Below are 20,385 nucleotides of genomic sequence, written 5' to 3' on the forward strand. Positions count from 1 at the left end.
CTCAGAAAACATTGATTTGTGTTTGCTTGAATTAAAATGTCAATAAGCTATCTGTATTTTGTTGTTTGAAATCACCTTGGTGCCCTTGGGTTAGATTTATGTTTTGCCTTTTTGCCACCTAGAACTGCGTTAGTGCCCCTGAATTTTCACACCCAACGAAGGCAACATTGCCTTGCCCTTCATGACCTTAACTTCATGCCCTGCTTTCAGCAGCATACTGTAACGCAGTAACACTGTAAGACCTGAATCACCCGACAGACAGTTGCTTCACTCGCACCCCCCAAGGCCTTTCTCACACACCCAAACTAATAAGTCTGTGCAGAAAAAGCATAAACAGCAGTGCCATGCGAATAATGGCTGACAGAGGAAAATTCCATCTCAGGAATTTTATCAGGCATTATTTAAAAACACAGAAGTCTGGAATTATTCAGCAACACCACAAACAAGAACCTGCACTGGAATTAAAAGCACTTGAGACCAAGCAGGCAATTCCTGATGTAAAAAGGTCAAGCAACCGCCAAAGCAACGCAAGACTAGAAACTGTCTACTGAAGCATGCATGCTAATGTCAACTACCTACACACTTACAAGGTCCAGCAGTTTGATGTAGATCAGTGTTGTATTCAAAAGCCCAGTGGTAGTCTATGGCTGAGGTCAAGATACTCCAGGCCAAACTGGAGGTCAGTATAAAGGCCAGGATCCTCAAGGTTGAGGTCAACGTAAAGGCTACAAGCCTTTAATCCAAGGTCAATGTCAAGAACTTGAGTTGGGATAAATGTGGGCAGTTTACATTAAATTCATACATCTGTCTTCCAGAAAAGTAAACTATGTTTATTCCATCAGAATATGCTAATTAAATGGGAACTGAAAATAAAACAAATGTTATCTGCAGGACACGTGAGAAAGGACACATAACCTCTTTGAAACACCTAGTCTCAGAGCCGGGCCATCCGAAGCCAAGATCGAGACCCGAGTCATGTTTTTGATGCAGAGATATTGATACAGTATATTGACTCTCATTATGTTGAAGTCACTCTTTCATAATGACTGAAGTAGATTGGTTCGGCCTTGAAACACAGCCCCATCATACACTCTTTGTGGTACTCGCAGGAAGTTTTAGTCATCCTGGTGACCCCCCCCCCCCCCCCGTGTCCTATTATACAGCGGATCAGGAGGTTTCTGAAGCCAGTCTGTTTATCTGTACAGGAATACAAATAATTCAGAGTCCCATTACTGTATTTTAATATTACTGCAAGCTGATAAATCCATATGAGAAAAGAACAGCAATGACGACTGACAGCTAGTTTACTGGCCTGGTCTTATACTAACAACTTTGAAACCCAGCACCTCTTCTCAGCAGATTAATGAAACACATTAACCTAAGCTGTCACTATTTGCACAAAGTTACAAAATGTGCTGTATTATTTATTTATTTATTTATTTATTTAATTTTTTAAAACATGCAGTATTTAGCTTTCCAATATTTCTGGTAGAACACTTGCATGACCTCCACAGTCATTGTGCAGATGGCGGCGAGGAAATTGTTCTTAGCCATAACACTCAAGGGCTTTTTTCCAAATTGAGATGTCAACAACTCAAATATTTTATTCAGTCATTTATTGTCCACAGCTCAGAAATGTTACACAAATGTCACTACGTTTACAGTACAATGTTCAGTGTTCAGCTTCATAACTGCACGATATTTAAGAGATTATGGTACGTTACAAAGTAATAATGGAACTCCAGAGTCAATAAAGCATGAGATCATTGTCCCATGTTCACTTTTTAAGAGCAGGGCCCGAATATCCATGGCAACAGGAGTCATTAATCAGTGTCATCTCAGCCGTGCTATATTTGACATTCTGTTACTGAGTAATAACATAGAAAACAATGGGAGAGCAGTGTCTGGTTGTATAATTTAGAATAATATATTTGGGCTTATTATTATATTATTACACATAATTATTATTATTTATGTACTTGTTTATTCATTATCAGAACACAGCCTACACAAAATAATGTCCATTACTTTTTAGTATCTTATGTACAGTAAGTGACATCCCTACTGCCACACCAGCTACCACATCCCTGTTGGTCATATACCAATACAAATATATCAGTCTCACATGTCACCCTGAACAGCAATTTGATGCTTTTACTGTATGCTAGGTGGTCAAAATGAATTTAAAGCTTCACTTGCAGTGTATAAGAAAAGCATTGCCTCACTGCCCGCTTGTTATTTAAAACCTCAGTGTATTTGTGCTTTCCTTTGATTTTTTTCTGCATCCCATAGTTTCTGTCGAACATCATCCATCACAGATCTGTCTCTAAACCTGCTCAGGCTTAAGATTAAATGTGGACTCCCTAAAACTCCTGCAATGCAAACACAGAATGATGCTAAACCTACAAAAGTCAGCTCATTCAGTACGTTCATAATCCTTTGTAAGCCGGTTATACTGTGTATCTAGCCTGTCCTAAAGCAGGGAGCATAAAACCACCTTCGAATTTTTTCTGTATGGGAACCATCTAAAAAGAATGTGACAAGTTTAACACTACCAGCTGCTCATATTGTACTTATGAATATTGAGTTAAAGATTGGGTATCCAGTTTATAACCCAGCCCCCCGTGTATGAACTGAACTGTCCAGTACCTGCACTCCACTCTGTGGATACTGAAGGAAAGCAGCCAAGGACTTAGAGTACACAATCAAGTAACATGTGCCAAATGCGTCATGTACTTGGAACAGCTTACCGTAGCACTTTCTTTACCTCCAATACGGATTCTACAACTAATACATCGTACTGATGGGCTTTATTCCACAACAGCAATCTAAAAGCTGCGCATTATTGGGAAAGGTCACTTTGATCTTGTGACAGAGAAAGAATCAATCTTGGTTATAAATCTCCCTCCCGACCTGTGAGGTTGCTGCGTAAAGGGAACAAAATGTCCCGGACTGGATGGTCAGACAATTCATTCGATGGGTTAGGTGGAAGTCGGTCATCTAGACAGGGTAAATTGTTTTTCACCACGAGCACTACAGCATTCACTCTGGACTTGTGACCGTGTCTGTGTCTGTGTTTTGGGTGTGTGTTTAATACCATGTTTATTATTTCGGGACTGAACCCTGTGTTTACTGAACTGTGCAATACATATCGTTGTGTATTGCCAGCCCTCCATTTCTTTATTGTTTGTCATCAGACTTTGGATTATAAATAAATCACCATGTCACCAGTACTTTGCTGTTTTCATTATCTTGAGCACTGCAAACCACTTTGCCACAGATCTACAGTTGGTTGCAATGACAAAAGAAACACTTCCAAACATATCTGTGTCTTGGTTCAGCAGTAATAGCAGTATAGTCAGAGCACACTAAATTATTAGAAGAGTATAGTATGCTCCACTTCTGAAGTGATTTCAGTAAAAATAAAGGATTGCAGCTTAGGCCAGCACTATTTTGTAAGAAGAAAAAGCACAAACCCATACAAAAGAGTGTGTTCTATTTCCAGCAATATTAGAATGTCCTTTAGGATGAAACTGGCATTAAATTTGGCTCAATAATTATCCTTAAAACTAAAAAACAAATAAAAGCAGCATTATCACCAAACCCCCACCAACACTGAAAACCCAGTCACATATTTTTGGGATTCAGAACACCCATTTACTGTACCAGTACAGAATATTAGCTTGATATAACAGTACTATTTCCTATGACCAGCTTCAGAAAAGAAAAAAAAAACATTTAAAAAGCTGAGCGGTTTTACCTGTTCAACGTTGTGCAAATCAAATCCAAAGCTTAATTACCATCTACAGTAGTGTCTTCTGCATAAACACAGCAAGACTAACTACATTTTAAAAATATTGGTATTGACACAACAGTAAACATGCTGGTTCTTGGTGGTAAACACAGAAAGCAAAAACCTGTTCCAGACATCCTCCCTCCATGGTTGTCTTATAGCGCCTCCCCACTCCACACTGCCACATAGCCTCAACGTCTATGAACATGTTTAACTACACTACAGTAAAAAATATTATTTGTTTTATAGTCCCTTGTGTCTAAGATATAACAAACCATTGTGATAACTTTGAGTATAATGTACTGTAGGTCATCAGGGGTCTCCAAACCTGGTCCTGGAGAGCTACCGTGGCTGCTGGTTTTCATTTCAACCAATCTCTCAGTTTCTTAACTGAGCCAATTATTGGCTTAATTAGTCAAGATGAACCGGTGTTCCAGGTCTTTAGCCACTGATGATGTAAAGACACCTATAAAACCTGCTGGATAGGGGCTCTCCAGGACCAGGGTTGGAGACCCCTGGTCTAAATTATCCCACTGCGAATGAAACATTCGGTGATGCTTTATGTGTACAGTCTGAGTAAAGTCTGTGAGATTTTAATATCTACACAATTAACACAGTAAACCTGCTTACTAACTTTACTACACTCAAAAATAAAACAGTGAAATGAAGTCCACAAAAAAAAATCAAGTTTTATACATTTTAGGACAGCTGTTTTAAGATCTACTAATGTTTAGATCATTAAAAAAACAGCATGAAAGAGAGAACAGACACCGGAAAACAGGCCTGAAACTAAAGCTACTTTTTCTTGGTATTTTCCCACCTGCATGACACTTCATCACCACAAGCTTGAAGTCATATCCCAGGGTTAGAAATACACACCCAGTCCTGGGTTTAAGAATGACTCTCAATTAAGTTTATTGTGTTCAGCTTGTATTTTTCTTCCCCTATAGTGACATGAATAACTCTTTGTAGTTAACATATAGACTCAGGAGTCACTCATGCTGTAATGAATAGATCAATTCAGAGTAGAATTAGCAGCAGCCTGATTTCTCAAAATTACCTGCACCTGGTCATTTTAATTCCTAACAAAAGGGAAGCATGACTAGTTTCTAGGATCAAGGAAATTGAGAGAAACTCAATTTTCTTTTTTTTTTTTTTTATTAGCAGGGATCTGGGTATCATAGACTTTCATCATCTATAGCAATTTGAGAAACAGAAACCCAGACAGGCCTCTACCATCACTCACTAAAGCTATTATATACAGCAAAACTTTAAATTCAATGAAAAGCACCCCAATCAAGTTTTTATCCCACATTGGTATTTCTGTAGATCATATTGTTCTATTCCATGGATTTCCTCCACTGTTTGATTTTAGCTACTTCTCTTCCATTAAGACTATTTAGAAATAGTTGCTACGGTACAGTCTAGTCCAGAGGGATGATATCCTTGGCTGGTTCATCAACTTAAGGTACTGAATCTTGATGTACTGTACTGCGTCTCGCATCTCAGAGTGACTGCGCAATCTTTCCAAAGGATCTCTGTTTACAACGCTCTTGCATAGAACATTAGCTGACACCTGCAGCAGAGCAGGCAATGAACCATCCCAGGCAGAAAGTTTATTTCTAAACAGTAAATCAATTTGCCCAGCGTCACATGTGCACAGGCAGGCACACTTAATGCACGCTTGTGTGCAACAAAAACAACAACAAAAAATAAACTGAATGTTTGACATGTAACTAGATACAGAAAGAGAATTTTACATTTTGGGATCACGTATTGAAAAAGTCATCAAAACATATGACATTCCCAGGGAATGGTAGACTAGTCTGCCGTGTTGAGGGGCATGATCTAGACCTCTATACCTGTCTGGTTTGTTGAAATAGTTAGCGATACACATCACAATATAGGTGGTTCAATGATTGTTTCATGAAATATGCATCTACTTTTCAGAGGAACTGTAGGCTAGAGGCAGGTCCCATCTGTGTAGAAGAATGCAGTTACTCAGGGCCCAAAAATGAGACAGGCTTTGAAGACTTTTGTTGCAGTACAGGTTATTACATCATTATTTTATTTCCTTTGTGTCAGAGTGTACTGTTCAGTCCACACATATATGCCACAGGAATTGGGTATCGGTTCATATATTTAAAAAGGGGGGCATTCTGTTTTTGTTGATTTATTTTATAATTGGGTCACTCCAGCTCAAGTGGACCAAAACTGGGAAGGTGTTTCCTCAATTTGTGGTTGATACAGTTGCCACATGGAATGTTGAAAAGGGTTGCAGGGTAGGGGTCGTGTGTATGCAGACCATTTTTGTTACACATGCCCCTTGTGGACAACCCATCTAAAAAGTTTAAATTTTGATGACCTTTGGTCTAATTTTTGTTTGTATGTGGGTATGTTCATTTGATTGTTTCAACAGCTGCCCAGCAAAAAATGATTAATCACTGCTAGTTATTTATGGGAGGGATTTAGTAACAAAACTATGATATACATGCTGTTACGTGGGCAGGGTTTGCTGCGAGAATGTTTTATTGCCCGAGAAAGGGGCAATAAAATGAGCAGAACTGACCTGACCTGGTGCAAACAAGCATTGTCTGGTTAAAATATTGCTGACACACAAGAGATTAACCAGCAACTAGCTTTGCAAGCAAGAGGTGTAGAAACTGTTATCTAATGATAACAATGAAGGCCATTGCACACTGGATCCGATAACACATCCGAATTTAACGTGCATCTAAACAGAAAAACAACGATCATGTGCATTCCCTATTGCACCTTGCACACTGAGTCTGTAACTGTTGCACAACGGTGATGCGTCAGTTTTGAAATCTAAACAAGTTCAATTTTATCCGATTTGATGTGCATTCAAAATGACATTGTCCAATGAAATGAAAAATGACTATGAAGATACGTGGATTCTGCAGTTCCCTGAACAAAATTGAAAATGTAATTGTGTGTGTCGCCAAACCAAAAAATACTTTATATGATAATTCCAACAAAGATTACAAAGACTTTGAAAAAAAAGAAAACACATGAAAGACATTGCCACAGACTTGGGCATGAATGATATGTATTTTAAAACATGAAATTATGAACTGATAGCATACATAAACACGTGGATTTTGTGCAGTATAGGTTATTACACGCATATATGTTTTATTTCAATTGTAGTCGAGGAAGTGAAGAACAAACGGCCTAACCTGGAGACACAGATCAGAGAAAGAAGTGTGATAGGGCAACCAAGAGTGGTCAGGGCTTAACAGTCAGAAACGGGGGGCAGTACATGAAAGTGATGGAATTTCTGGTCCATACATAAAGAGTACTACTAGAAGGTCATTGTTGTATTGTATTTTTGGTAGCTCATTGCTAGCAAGTGTTTGAAAAATTAAATATGGGTCATATGGTTTCTGATGCTATGACAACTGTGTTGTATAAGATCATATGTTTTTTAAAAATTTTTTTATTATGTATTGCGGAACATTATTGTAGATCTAGTAGAAACGTAATAATTACCAAACATTTTAACTTCCATCAGCGTTTGCTGATCATTAAGTTTACACTACATTTAACATTTTTTTTGTTCAAAGTTATGTACAACAGAATTGTATTTCTTTTTTATTAAAATACTGAAACTAGGTATATTTACTACAAAGCCTCCACTGCACATCAGAGCTCTGAAGTACGATATTAACGCACCTAGTGTGCAATGGATTGACGCAGGACTTTTTCAGATGACAGATAAATGACGGAACGGATCCAGTGTGCAATGTCCTTTAAGTTGTAAAAAAAGTGTGGCTTTTGATTATCGGAATCAATAAAGGAAATCTGTTTAAAAAAAAAAACACACACACATGCATTGAACAAAGAAAGCTAGAGGTAAAACCCTGCATTATCTTGGTTGGCAGGATGTGATAAAGCAGGCATCAGTTGCAGGTGTTCGGTTGGCAGTTGTTTCTAAATTTAATATCCCAAAACCACACTAAATGACTTCCGCGTCACAAAGGAAGTCTAAAAAATGATGACTCTGCTGAAGATTCCTCATCTGACTTCCTTGAAGGAATTAGAATTAGTTAATCGCAGAGTCACGCGTCACTCTCTAACAATGTGACCTTCTTCGCACTGAATTAGGGCCATCCTGCCAGCTTTCCATGGTGATATAGTGGGGTTTCTAATTGCTGTGTGCTTTTGAAATTATTTAATTTTGTAACAGATCTAAAATCTTGGTGTATAGCAAACATAACAAATAAGAACAGAACAAAGCAGCCACCCAGCAGACGCAATCAGATTTTAATGAGGACAGACTAGCCTTCAAGCTACAGTCATGTAATAATCCTAAACAGGGTAACAGCCGGTCTTGCAAAATTAGCTGGATTAGACTGAGACATTAAACCTATTTCATAAAAAGGCTTCCAGTATAAATCCTCCAGCGCACTCATTTAATATTCAATCTGGTTACTACCTTTGAGGCCTAGCTCACGTCCTGATGAGCTGGAGGACAATCTATACCACAAGAGATAAGACCCTCTTTGCAAAAAAAAAAAAAAAAAAAACTTTACACACATGTCCTCCCATGGTTATTTATTGAAGGTTGCCTAGACAAAGGCAAGTCACTTTTTCTGACCATTCTTGTTAGAGTTTTATCTTTTTCGCTACTGATTTTATTGTACTTTACAACTGCTCTTATCTGTAATATCACACTCTGTAATGTGATATTCTGTAATGTGATACTTTACAATGTGATATTTTGTAACAATTGTAAGTCGTCCTGGATAAGGGCGTCTGCTAAATAAATAAACAACAACAACAGCTCCCGAGGCTGGGAGTACTGCCTGGGCGGGGATGGTATAGGTTGGCTGGGGAGTCCTTGGCTCACTGCACACAAGCGACCCCTGTGGCTGGCCGGGCACCTGCAGGCCTGCCTGTGTGCAATTTAGAACTGCATGGTCCTCCAATGCTGTAGTGGCTTCACGGTGGGCTTGCAGTGAGAATTAGTGTGGGGGTTGTAAAGGTGAGCTGGGTTTAACAATTGGACATCCCAAATTGTGAGAGAATCGGGGGTAAAATAAATGCCGATTCCAAATTTAAAAAGAAAAAATAAATAAATAAAATAGATAAAATAATAATAGCAGTATTTTACATATGGAATTGGTTTATGGTGCAAATGAATATGAAATGTAAATATATTAAACATTAGCTGGCATTACGAAACATTTGCAGTAAATAGCTTTATGTTCACCACAAGAAAAGCTACCTTTCCCTCACCTTTACAATTTAGTGCTACAAACATCTTAAAAGGGAACTACTTGGAACCCCGAGTTACAATTACAATTACGCTGCAGTAATTACAATTACACTAAAAAGTAACATAAAACAACTCCCCACATTAACATAATCTAAAGTTGTTTAGCACCAGTACTGAGATGTTTTTCTTTTCCCCTCTGCTTCTAAGATGTCAAACTGATTTTAAAGCCATGGCTGTCACTCCATTAATCTTGTCTGAATACTTACAGTAATAGCCTTCACAGTTAAAGTGTGTGTCTACTCCAAGGTCAAGTTTGAGCCCCAAAGCAGCCTGTCTCCTGTCTTCTGCCTGTCTGTCTGTCACAATGTTCTTGTGTCAGTACATGTTGTGCTGCATGACGGTGGTTAAAAAGCTTTAAAACCATCAAAATTGTACAGGTCATGCACAATGTCGATCACCAAAGATTTTCAAAGCTCCATATTATGAAACCACTTTCTCTCTGGGAACAAATATAGTTGTTGGTTTTGTTTTTCTCTGTTAGTGTTTTGAACCTACAGTATGTCGCGTGCATTAATCCCACTTCCTTCCTCATTCCACTGAAGATCTCAGTTTCCTTCCATCTATTGTACCAGACCTTACTTGGCAGCGTAGAAGAAACAAACATCAGTAATATCCAGGTGAGAGGTGAAAAAGCACTTGTTTGGCACGTGCAGCCAATTAATATAATCCACAATGGCTGTGAATGCTGCTGCTAAAATAAACAAACAAAAGCTGATACCATCTACACAGACTACTTCAGGTCAAACATTTCAGCTCTTAAAAAAGACAGTCGTATCGGGTGTTAGCCTTCCGTCTGGAAAGCCCCCTGCTCTGCAATTTGTAATTTTCAGTAACAAAATCCCCCAGAGTGTCAAATGTCAACAAAATCACAGGACAGCACATTGCATGCTTTGAGGGAATATCTTCTTGCAACTCCATGTGTGTTTGCAAAACATTGACCATATTGTCAGTTTTTGGTCTACTGGGGCAGTACCAAAAATAAGAATAATAAAAAGGCTCTACTTATATCATCTAGGTTCCAAAGTTGTTAGGTGCTCAAAATCATGCATCGTACATGAGGAGCAATAATACTGTGCCAAGCACTGCAACAGCAGCCCTAAACAAAAACGAAATCTCTTTTAATCACAAACTGAACAACGTCAATACTACCTGGAATTGTAACGCTCATAGAAAAGAAGCCATTTTATTTCTGAAATGTTAGAATTATAATTTCATAGTGTGGGTAACCTTTCAGATAACAGTTCTCAATACAAAACTGAGTTTTAATTTAGCAGAACACAATAAATAAATGCCTTGCTCCTAATAACCATATATCCCGTGCTTGAGAGTACCCAAAAGATTACAGAAATAAAAATAATACGGCTGTTTTGTTCAAGGGTAATGTGAAGCACTCCATTGTCAATACTGCTTGTATCCTCTATCTCGACTTACAGTCAGCCACTATGTTCTTAAACATATGTAGGGCTTCTGATTTTCACTTTTAACTGATAAAACACCCACGACAAAAATAAAAAATGAAATCGGTGTATATCCAATAAACACCGGAAATGGTTACTCAAGTGACCACTTTCCCCGTGAAATAAACAAAGAAAATAACCTACAAAAACTAAATTAAACTTACCCACTGCAGTTAGGCAATGTCCCTCCTTCCTGACTTATATCTTGCATTGATTCGTTCTGAAAACTTTAAACCCACCCCAACTACTGAGTGGCAGACAATTCCTACATTTTTATTGGAGGATTGTAACATGCTTGCGAGATTTAAAACAAGATTACAATTAGAAGCAGAGAATTGTTCTTGTTCTCAAGATTTAAAGTTCAAGAGGGAGTAATTAGATGCTCATGGAATTTAAAATGGAATTGCAAATTGTGGCGAAATGTAAAAAACATGCCTAAACACACAAAAACCCCAGAAGAATATGCCTGTGACCATAAGGATTCCATTGTGGAAGACAGCAAAGGAAAGAAGGTACAACTGAAGGGTGCAAGTACTGTCGAGTTACTAATACTATGCACATTGTGACAGAAAAAAAATTCCAAGCATTTTGGAAAGTAACCAAAAACAATAATTTCATACAGTATATAAAAAGTGAAAGAACCGAAAAACAACCGATTTTCTTAAGACTCCAAACTAGCTAATAAGCACCAAAAAATTAAATGAATAAAAACTGAAATAAGTGATGAAGTCCAGGCTTCCTTTAACTGGAGGGAACACAAAATACATGTGACTATTCAGTTCTTTTTTTGCCCCATAGTGACCCCGCGGCTGATGCTGCAGCTGTGGTCTCCCTGGCAACCAGCCTACACTAGCTGCAACGTGGGCAGTGCAGTCAGCAACAACAGTTATTTTATTTTGCCACCAAGTTGTGTTATCTCTGATCGGGTAAAGAGGGAAACCTAGCCAACATGATCAAAATCTGTGCTTAAAACATCTCACACAGGTTACTGCCCTTTAGTTTTCATCGTACCTCCACTTGAATATAATATAATGTCTGTTCATAAATTAATACAATTAAACAAAAACACCTCAATACAGTCCAGGTTAAACCATTATTACTATTTAACTTAAAACTTAAAACATACAGGCTGGTATTAAATTTGTACTTCTTTGGTTCTTATCCAATCAAAGTGGAAACTAACATATTGGACAAGAATATATTAAAGATTCAAGAAGATTCAAATAAATCTATTAAGCTTCAATTTGCTGGATTTGTAAACATCTGGTCAGAAAATGCAGTAGCACCCTGTCCTAAAAATAGCAGACAGCAAAATGTCTTTTTAAAAATAGCATTTTTCAGTATGACATGAGGATTTAAGACAGTAAAAAACAAGTAGACCTCTAAAACCACAAGCACTGCACCACTTGTGAACCCCTGTGGTAGATGTTAAAGGGGTAGTGTACCAAAGACTTTTTCAAATCCATTTCCTTACCTCTTATTATCACTAGCAATATCATCACTGCTGAAAATCTTTTGATTATTGGCTTTTGTTATGCTTTATTTGGGATACGGTTACTAATTGTGGTCTCGCTGCAAGATGACCATGTGACCTAGAGCACAGGTACCATGATGCAGCAGTTCACATTCTTACCGCTGTATTTGAAATACCTGCAAATACTGAATTAACATTAAAAGAAGAGATCAGGTGACCAGTGAATAAAAATGATATAAAAGCATCGTTGGCACTCCTTTAAGTCTTCTTTCATATGATAGTTCTTCCAGGGAACCCCAGGTATTGTCTAACCTACTGCACTGTATGACCTACTTCCACAATACAAGCTGTCCTCTGGGTGCAGTTCCACAGAACCAGGAATATTTATTAAATTCATCTTTTATTTTTTTTTTGCATAAAGTTGATTCATGCTATGAACAAAACACAAACACCCTCTTGATTAAAGACATTTTAACTCCTAGCGACATTGAAAGTGGTTGTTGTTTTACTAATAGCTTCCTCAATCACCGATACTGTAAACAAAACACTTGCATCTAAAAAGTTTGAAATTTGGCCAAACAATTGATGTTCAAAGAACTCTATGCTGCACAAATTCTCAAAACAGTCAGTGGAACTTCATGGGGGGGGGGGGGTCAAAATGCACACATTTAATGACTATTTGGGAGGGAATAGGTCAAGATTACATTTCTACTTACAAGGGTAACAACAAAGGCTTTTAAATAAATACTCTTTCTATTCACATTCTTTTAGTTTTGTTGTCCATCTAACTGATTTCCTTTCCATTTGTTTCCACTCAGTTGAAGCAAACTGCTCGTTCCACAATTCTTTAAGTTCACTTCATGAGTTACAGGTGATACGACACCACCTCAGCCTCATACCCATGTCTTTATACAGCAGCTGTCCACAGGAAACCAAGGCTTCCTGTTACCTGCAACACAGGAAGTGAACACGGTGAGAAAACAAACACTGTCCCCCATCTGAGGTCAAAGTCAAAGTAAAAATAATGTTGGGAAAACAAATACCACCAGCAGCAGCAGCATCATAATAATAATAATAATAATAATAATAATAATAATAATAATAATAAGCCTTGCTTAATAAAAATGTCACACAGTGTAACTTAACCAATTACTTCCCTCTCTGTGGTAAACAAACAAATATGTAAACCTTTTATATAAATTAGAATTACTGAATATAAATAATGTGGGCAATTTGTAATGCTGCAGCCTACATGCTCTGAACACAACTTGTCATACCATAGAGAGGACAAATATAGCTGGTAGTAAAAATTGGAATGGCAGAACCCCCCCCCCCCCCCCATGGAATCGTACAGCCATCCTTGCTGACTGTTCTCTTACCTTCATTGTTTGTTACATAAATGGGTTTTCTATCTCATGTGGACCTACAGAGGGCTGCCTCACTCCTTCGTAAATGGCTTACTTAATGATTTTCTTTTGGAAAGCACTTGAAACATACTTTAAAATGACACACATCTAGGACGTCATCCTAAAATGTGGTCTTTAGCTGGAATTGCCCTTTATAAGGTTTGGTCTGTCAAATGAATTCTCACTGTTAACAAAATGATCACATACAATGACAAAAGCATAGTGGTCTATGTGTTTAGGCACGGCTAAAGCAGCTTATATTGGCTTGCTTTTGTTACACTGTTTGGTAGCGATCGGAATTTAATTTCTTGCACCAACATCATCATCATCATTATCACGGCACATTACAGCTCCTGCTGACATACTGTGATCCTGCATCCTATGCTCTCCTAGGGGTAATTTATTTTGTACATGAATTACTGGTGCTATCTTGTGGTATATTATATTAGTTGTTCTGTTTTCTTTTTTTTCTGTTTAGTTCTGAAAAAGGCTTGTATCTTGAGAACCACATTAGGGATACAAAAGTAGATGATTCACACATTTAAATCATGCAGGGCTGGAACTAAGACTCACAACGCATAGCAATTTGTTCCATTCCAGTTTTTATCATGAACTTACAGAAATGAGCTGGTAGGATTATGGCTAACTCCACTCACAGTAAAACTTGTACTGGATCTTTCCACTTCTGTAAAAATGTGATTCTTTCCCCGCCCTCAATGTGGAAACCCAGTACAAGACAAAGTTGAACTTTACAATACCACATTTCACACGTTTTGTAAAACTGAAAAAAAAATGTTATATATATGGAATTCTGCGTGACTGAAAGATCAAATACAGTATTGTTGTTTATACCATATCCTCTAGGATTTTTTTTTATTATTTCTGAAGTGTTTGAGCGCCTGTGCCTTTGTTTCAACGCTGAGAGAGGAACTTGGCAAAACAAAGTGGGCATGAATTGAGAGATTCTTAAAAACATTTAAACCTTCATATCCACAAAGGGGAGGGGATATAAAAACAAACTAAAAGAATTAAAGATAGTGCAAGGTAATAAATATAATGTTCTGGTGCCAGTGACGGGCACAATGATGACGTGTTGTAAATAAAAACACACGTTTATATAGCCGCTGCAGCATACAGATCCTGGACTAACTATATAAACACAGTTACCCTAAACAATGATCAGAAGCTTTTCTTTTGTGTGTCTGAATATTTCAAGTGTGGTATTACTGATATATGTATTCTTTCAGTGACTGCAGATTCATAAGACTGACTGTGTTTAAATATGTGCGTAAAACAGCTTTCCAGAACGTACACGATTACAGTGATTTCCACGATCAGCATTGAAACCGATAGAATGATCACACAAATCAAATATAGTATCATCAAATACCGCTTCGCGTGGGTATGAATTTGCCGTGTATGATTTTACCTACGACTTTACACGTGACACTACATTTTAAAACACACAAAATACACTATATATATATATATATATATATATATATATATATATATATATATATATAATTCGCGGGACGGTTAATGGTACAGTGGAATTCCCATGCGCATTTATCCCGGTTCTGCAATCGACACTAGCACTGCACATTATTTCAGAGCACAGTTACACTGTATCCAGCCCAATCACATGCATGCTAATTAATAATAGAAACACCCAAAACAAAAAGGCAGTTAGGGGGGGTAGTCGTCTCCAGAGCACTTGCCTAGTTTAATTAGGAAATAGTGTCATTGTGCGCACCCTTTGTCCGTCAAAACGAACGCATTATGCAGCTATTTCGCATTCCTAATCCTCAAGCTTTAAATAGCCACAGTAGTACTTGAAATATAGAATTGCGCGACCCATTCCCATGTTCAGTAAACCTGTTATTTTTAAAAACGTGTTCCTATTAAACCTGATTAAGGCGTACATCTTCCCCTCCTGCATAAACAGTTTATTTGTCAATTCCGCACGATGTGTACACTGTAATTCAATGCCGCAGCCGCAGGCACATCCAGACGATTTTTGCTCACATTACATAACGTAGATATAGAACAACGACAATGTAAACACACACACAGCCTTACCTGGCTTACCAAAAGGCAATTTTGGTGTTTTCCTCTTTTTTCCCCACTTAATCCTTTAGATTTCACACCACTTGTATCAGCCTTCGGTAAATAAATGCCTTCCACATTACCACTGACGTCCCGTCCGTTGAGGTTGATATGATAAGCCGTGTGCAGCTGGCTAACCACACCAAGGATGTGAATAAGTTCGCGAGTGGGGAGGGGGAGACTTGCTGCTTGTCGGCACGTGACAGCAAAGGCACCTCCTGCGTGCACAAATCCCGTGTTCGCGCGCGCGCGCACGCGGCACAAAGCCCGCGTTTGCGCGTGCACGGCACGGCCGGTGGTTTGCGCGGTTAGATGACGCGGTCCGCCTTTCTCGTGCTTTTCTTGCTGATGTCTTTTTCAACTTTGCAAATTCACAGGTGCGTTTTGTTGTGATACAGTTGTGTGTTGATACTATTATTCTGAATATCGTTGCATCTATATTTATAAAGGTATTGTTATTGTGGTGCGGGTGTGTTGGTCGCTTAAATGTTACGTTAGTGCAAAAGGTGACTCTCGGTTAATGCATGGACTCGGGACGTCAAGGTTGTGCTCAAGTGTTATCAATGATAAAACTGTACCAGTGGTGCTGTTTCCATTTGTTTCTGTGTTGATTCTGATTTTATTTCACGCTCTTCAATTTTGTGTCACACCAAGTACGCTGGCAGCACCTCATAATTCTGTACTAAAAAGACTGTCAATAATCAGAAACAACACGTTCAAGTGTGTCGTGGTTCTTCACATTCAGAAAGCTGATTTGTGTGCATAAACTTAACACTTAGTTGTGGTTTGTGAATATGTCACTTCGACAAAATAGCAGGCTTACTAGGAATGCCTAGGCATGTATTCTTTGTTATTTATGTACTCCTTTATGGATGGCGCTTGTACATTTGAACTGAAGTATTAGACCCCTCTGTGGCTATAAAGACCTACCAGATAACAAAACAAACAAGAACCGAAATCAAAATACATTTTGGCAGTGCAGTTGTAGTAACAACACGATTGCAATTAAAATGTAACCCCAGTCAGTCAGCCAGAGAACGTGTTCCAGCATAACACTGAATTGCAGTGCATCTCTTTAAAACAAAAACGCTGTAGCTAATGCAGGCCTGCAACAGTGGATCTTTTTTTGTTTCGTTTGGGCAGTGGGAACTCACAGTCATCGACAGGAGAGGCTGAGACATTTACTCACACTTGACTAATAAGTTTTCAATAATACAGCAGCTGAGACTGCAGAGGGATTGTTGAATCATGGTGCAGTTTACCAGCAGTGATACTGAGATTGATTGAAGTCATTTTACAAGAAGTCTGTCTTTATCTGTTGTATCAGTTTTGCCTTGGCACTTGTTGTTACAGCAGTGGTTTGAATGTATTCCTCATGAGAAAATGTATTGAGGCCAAACTTAAATTTGGTTAAATAAATGACATACTCATTTTCTGACAATGCAGGTTCACATGGCGCTGTTAAGAAAAGGACTGGGGTTTTTGCTGACGCATGCATCTGGAAAATCACAGCAGCTGCCTTTCAGGTACTTTATTAAGATATCCAGGTTTGCTGTTAGACATCCTCGATATTTCCATGTGTAGGGGGTAACTACTAGTTCATCTAGAAAAAGCAGGGTGTGGTTTGACTCGCTCACAAAAAGTTGCCGATTTATGCTGGGGACCCATTGGGAGAGTTGCGCTGGCCTCTTGGGATTAAGAAGTAAACTGAGGCTAGGAGAAAAAAAAATACTAGATGGCCTTACTTTAAACTCGAAATGGTGACATGACCTAGGAAGTGCAAGTGTAAAAAAAAAAAAAAAAAAAAAAAAAAAAGCTACCTGAAAGTACAACATGCAAACTGAGGGCTTTTTTTATCATTCATTAAAATTAAAATATATGCATTATGGCAATATATGCATATGTGCACTATGGCAACTCAAAATGCATCCTAGGATCAGTAGTCCCATAACAGCACTACAATACAGTACAGAGGCACTAATGTGGGTGCAAATGAATACATTTCCCAATATACTTTACACTTAACTGCTCAAACTAGGAGGGCTCCAAAATAATTAATGTTAAGTGAATTCATATATTAAGTAATTTACAGTAAGCGACTGCTGAAATGGCTGGGACCATGTAGAAAATGTGTTAATCTGAGTTCATCTTAATGATAATTGATTGTAGTTACTATAACATGTGTGTCTTTCAAAACTGCACTTGTGAAATCTACGTAGCAAACAGGAGTGCATAACAGGTAAGGTTTTTGAAATTATTTTGTTCTCTAGAACCCCATTAAGAATCGTTTCCTCACGGGTTTTTGTGGCAGAGGTCACCAGGCCACAATGTCCTTGTGATACTGTAATCAGGCTTTTACGTCTCCAGTTCAGCTGACCAGATCCATGCAATCTTGATTGTAATGCAGTGTTTTTCTTTTTCTTTTTTTGTTTCCATTCAGCCATTCTGCTGCCTGTGCAGCCATTCAGAAAATGTCCAGAGTGCGTGTGGTAGACAACAGTCCGCTGGGGAACACTCCCCACCATCGACCTGCTAAATGCATTCATGTCTATAACAAAACTGGGGTTGGCAAAGTGGGGGACAAAATTCTACTGGCCATCAAAGGGCAGAAGAAAAAAGCCCTCATAATTGGCCACAAAATGCCTGGCCCCAGAATGATGCCACGGTTCGATTCCAACAACGTGGTTCTCATTGAAGACAACGGAAACCCCACAGGAACAAGAATCAAGGTGCCTGTACCCTCCAGTCTGCGCCGACTAGAAGGAGAGTATTCCAAAGTGTTGGCCATTGCTCAGAAGTTTGTGTGATGAACTGTGACTGCAGCCTGTCTCATCAGGCAACATTTACATCTAATGCATTTGTCTGTGTTAAAAAAAAAAAAAAAAAAAAAAAAAAAAATCACTTTTACTGATATAATCATTCCCCAATGTAACAGTATATTAATGTAATAATAAATAATTTGCAGTCATTTATAATAATTACTATTTAATTGTGGTTTTTAGAGGTCCTATTAAAAAAACATAATGGACTGTTTTAAAGGCTGTTTATTTTATAGGATTGTTTTCTGAAGTGTTTATTTAACATTATTTTAGGTCAGACAGTGCTTTGAAAAATTAGAAGTATATCATAAACTCTCAAAAACAGCTGGAAAAGATTTCCCAGGCACAGACTTGATTTTATTAATGAAAATAGTATTTTAAAAAAAGTCCTTAAAACCATGCTATAAACTTTAAATGTTTTAACAGAACACAGTGCAGTTTTATATGGTGGGAGAAATCTAATGTCAAGCTTAAGACACATGTATAATAATTGTTTCTGGTATTCTGTCTTAAGAGGTATCATATCCCAAATCACATCTGTGTGCGACCGAGTTTCTGGGGGCCTGCCGGATGCATGATCGCAATCACTCAATCAATGATTAGATGCAAATCATTGTGACTTTATTATTATTTATTTCTCAGCAGACGCCCTTATCCAGGGCGACTTACAATTGTTACAAGTTATCACATTATAAATATCACATTACAGAATATTATAATACAGATAAGAGCAGTTATGAAAGTACAATAAGATCAAATTTAAGTAAGCAAAATAAAGAATACAGTAAGGTATAAGTAAGAGCAAGTTTGACAAAGAGCAGTTATACCTTATAGTAACTATTTGCTTATATGAGTAAAGTCCAGTAAGAACATGTAGTAAGTATGATAAATTAATGAGAATGATTTCCCAATAAGAGCAAATACAAAAAAAAACATGAGTATGGTTACCTATAAGAGTAAAATCAAATACAAGACACAGTTATAGTTAGGAGCAGTAGTTGAATGCGGCAAGGTATGGAGCAGTTCAGTGCAGGTACAAGCTGATTTTAATTTAGTAGTGATTACCATGCCATTAAATTGTTCAGCAAACCACGCAGAAGTTAGAATCGAATATCGGAGATCTTCAGCACGGCTCATCTGGTCCACAGACAAGCATGTGGTAAAGCCTAAGGTCTGTATTCCTGCACAAATAAATGTACCAACCTGTGCCGCCTAATAACTGTCTAGATTGATACTTTGTTGCTGTACATACTTTTAAAAGTCCACAGATGGAAATGCCTGACATTCTAAAGAGCTTGACATTATAAACAGGCTTGGTAGTTTTTGATGTGTATTCCTAACAAAACTACTTGCCTTCAAATGTCATAAAAAAAAAAAAATTAATCGATTAATAGCAAGATTGACTTAATGAGCCTTTTCACTCCAGCAAATGATGCACTGCACAAAAGGGAGTAGTTCCCGGTTGTTGTCGCAGAGTGCTGAATTTGGAGGACAAATAATAAAAAAATTAGTAATTATAGCTTCTGAGTGTTACCATTGTGACACTGCTGTGACTATGAATTACCAAGACATGGAAATGATTGGAGCTAATAATAGTAATAATAATAATAATCATCATCTCACTAACTAAAAAATAACCAGATTATAAAATGAAGCCCTGGCCTAATGTTGCATATATTTTAAGGAGGCTGTGTGGTCCAGTGGTTAAAGAAAAGGGCTTGTAACCAGGAGGTCCCCGGTTCAAATCCCACCTTAGCCACTGACTCATTGTGCGACCCTGAGCAAGTCACTTCACCTCCTTGTGCTCCGTCTTTCGGGTGAGACGTAATTGTAAGTGACTCTGCAGCTGATGCATAGTTCACACACCCTAGTCTCTGTAAGTCGCCTTGGATAAAGGCATCTGCTAAATAAACAAATAATAATGTATTTTGTAAACTTTACCAGAGCTTAAGCTTATCGGTACTGTAGTTCTAAACAGCATTTTAGGAGGTGAATGTTTTCCCCTAGATAAGAGCCATCAACCAA

The 20,385-nt window shown here is 38.0% G+C and overlaps 2 protein-coding genes across 6 annotated transcripts in view; one reads left to right on the forward strand and one right to left on the reverse strand.

The window, feature by feature from the left end:
* LOC117410632 (CSC1-like protein 2) overlaps nucleotides 1–15,723 on the reverse strand; it is a 66,313-nt gene extending 50,590 nt beyond the window's left edge. For 2 of the 5 annotated variants that reach the window (XM_034017321.3, XM_034017316.3), the window contains exon 1: nucleotides 15,515–15,723. The gene's annotated coding sequence lies outside the window, so the exon portion shown is untranslated. Of the gene's footprint in view, nucleotides 1–12,742; nucleotides 12,976–15,514 lie in introns of all 5 variants that reach the window. The other 3 variants (XM_059024941.1, XM_059024940.1, XM_034017317.3) reach the window with 3 other exon arrangements.
* A 64-nt stretch (nucleotides 15,724–15,787) lies between these two features.
* Nucleotides 15,788–18,519, forward strand: LOC117411535 (large ribosomal subunit protein uL14m-like). The gene is made up of 3 exons (XM_034019171.3): nucleotides 15,788–15,918; nucleotides 16,988–17,067; nucleotides 17,982–18,519. The coding sequence occupies exons 2-3, from the start codon at nucleotides 16,994–16,996 to the stop codon at nucleotides 18,346–18,348; spliced, it is 441 nt and encodes a 146-aa protein (XP_033875062.1). The 5' UTR covers nucleotides 15,788–15,918; nucleotides 16,988–16,993; the 3' UTR covers nucleotides 18,349–18,519.
* Nucleotides 18,520–20,385: the final 1,866 nt, after the last annotated feature.

Source organism: Acipenser ruthenus, chromosome 6, assembly GCF_902713425.1.
Source record: "Acipenser ruthenus chromosome 6, fAciRut3.2 maternal haplotype, whole genome shotgun sequence".
Classification (NCBI taxonomy): domain Eukaryota; kingdom Metazoa; phylum Chordata; class Actinopteri; order Acipenseriformes; family Acipenseridae; genus Acipenser; species Acipenser ruthenus.

What these genes read in the sequence shown, in the direction of transcription:
- LOC117411535 (XM_034019171.3), top strand. Translation starts at nt 16,994, where the DNA reads ATGGCGCTGTTAAGAAAAGGACTGGGGTTTTTGCTGACGCATGCATCT. An exon ending in TCACAGCAGCTGCCTTTCAG is followed by an intron (nt 17,068 to 17,981) that starts GTACTTTATTAA and finishes GTTTCCATTCAG; the next exon opens with CCATTCTGCTGCCTGTGCAG.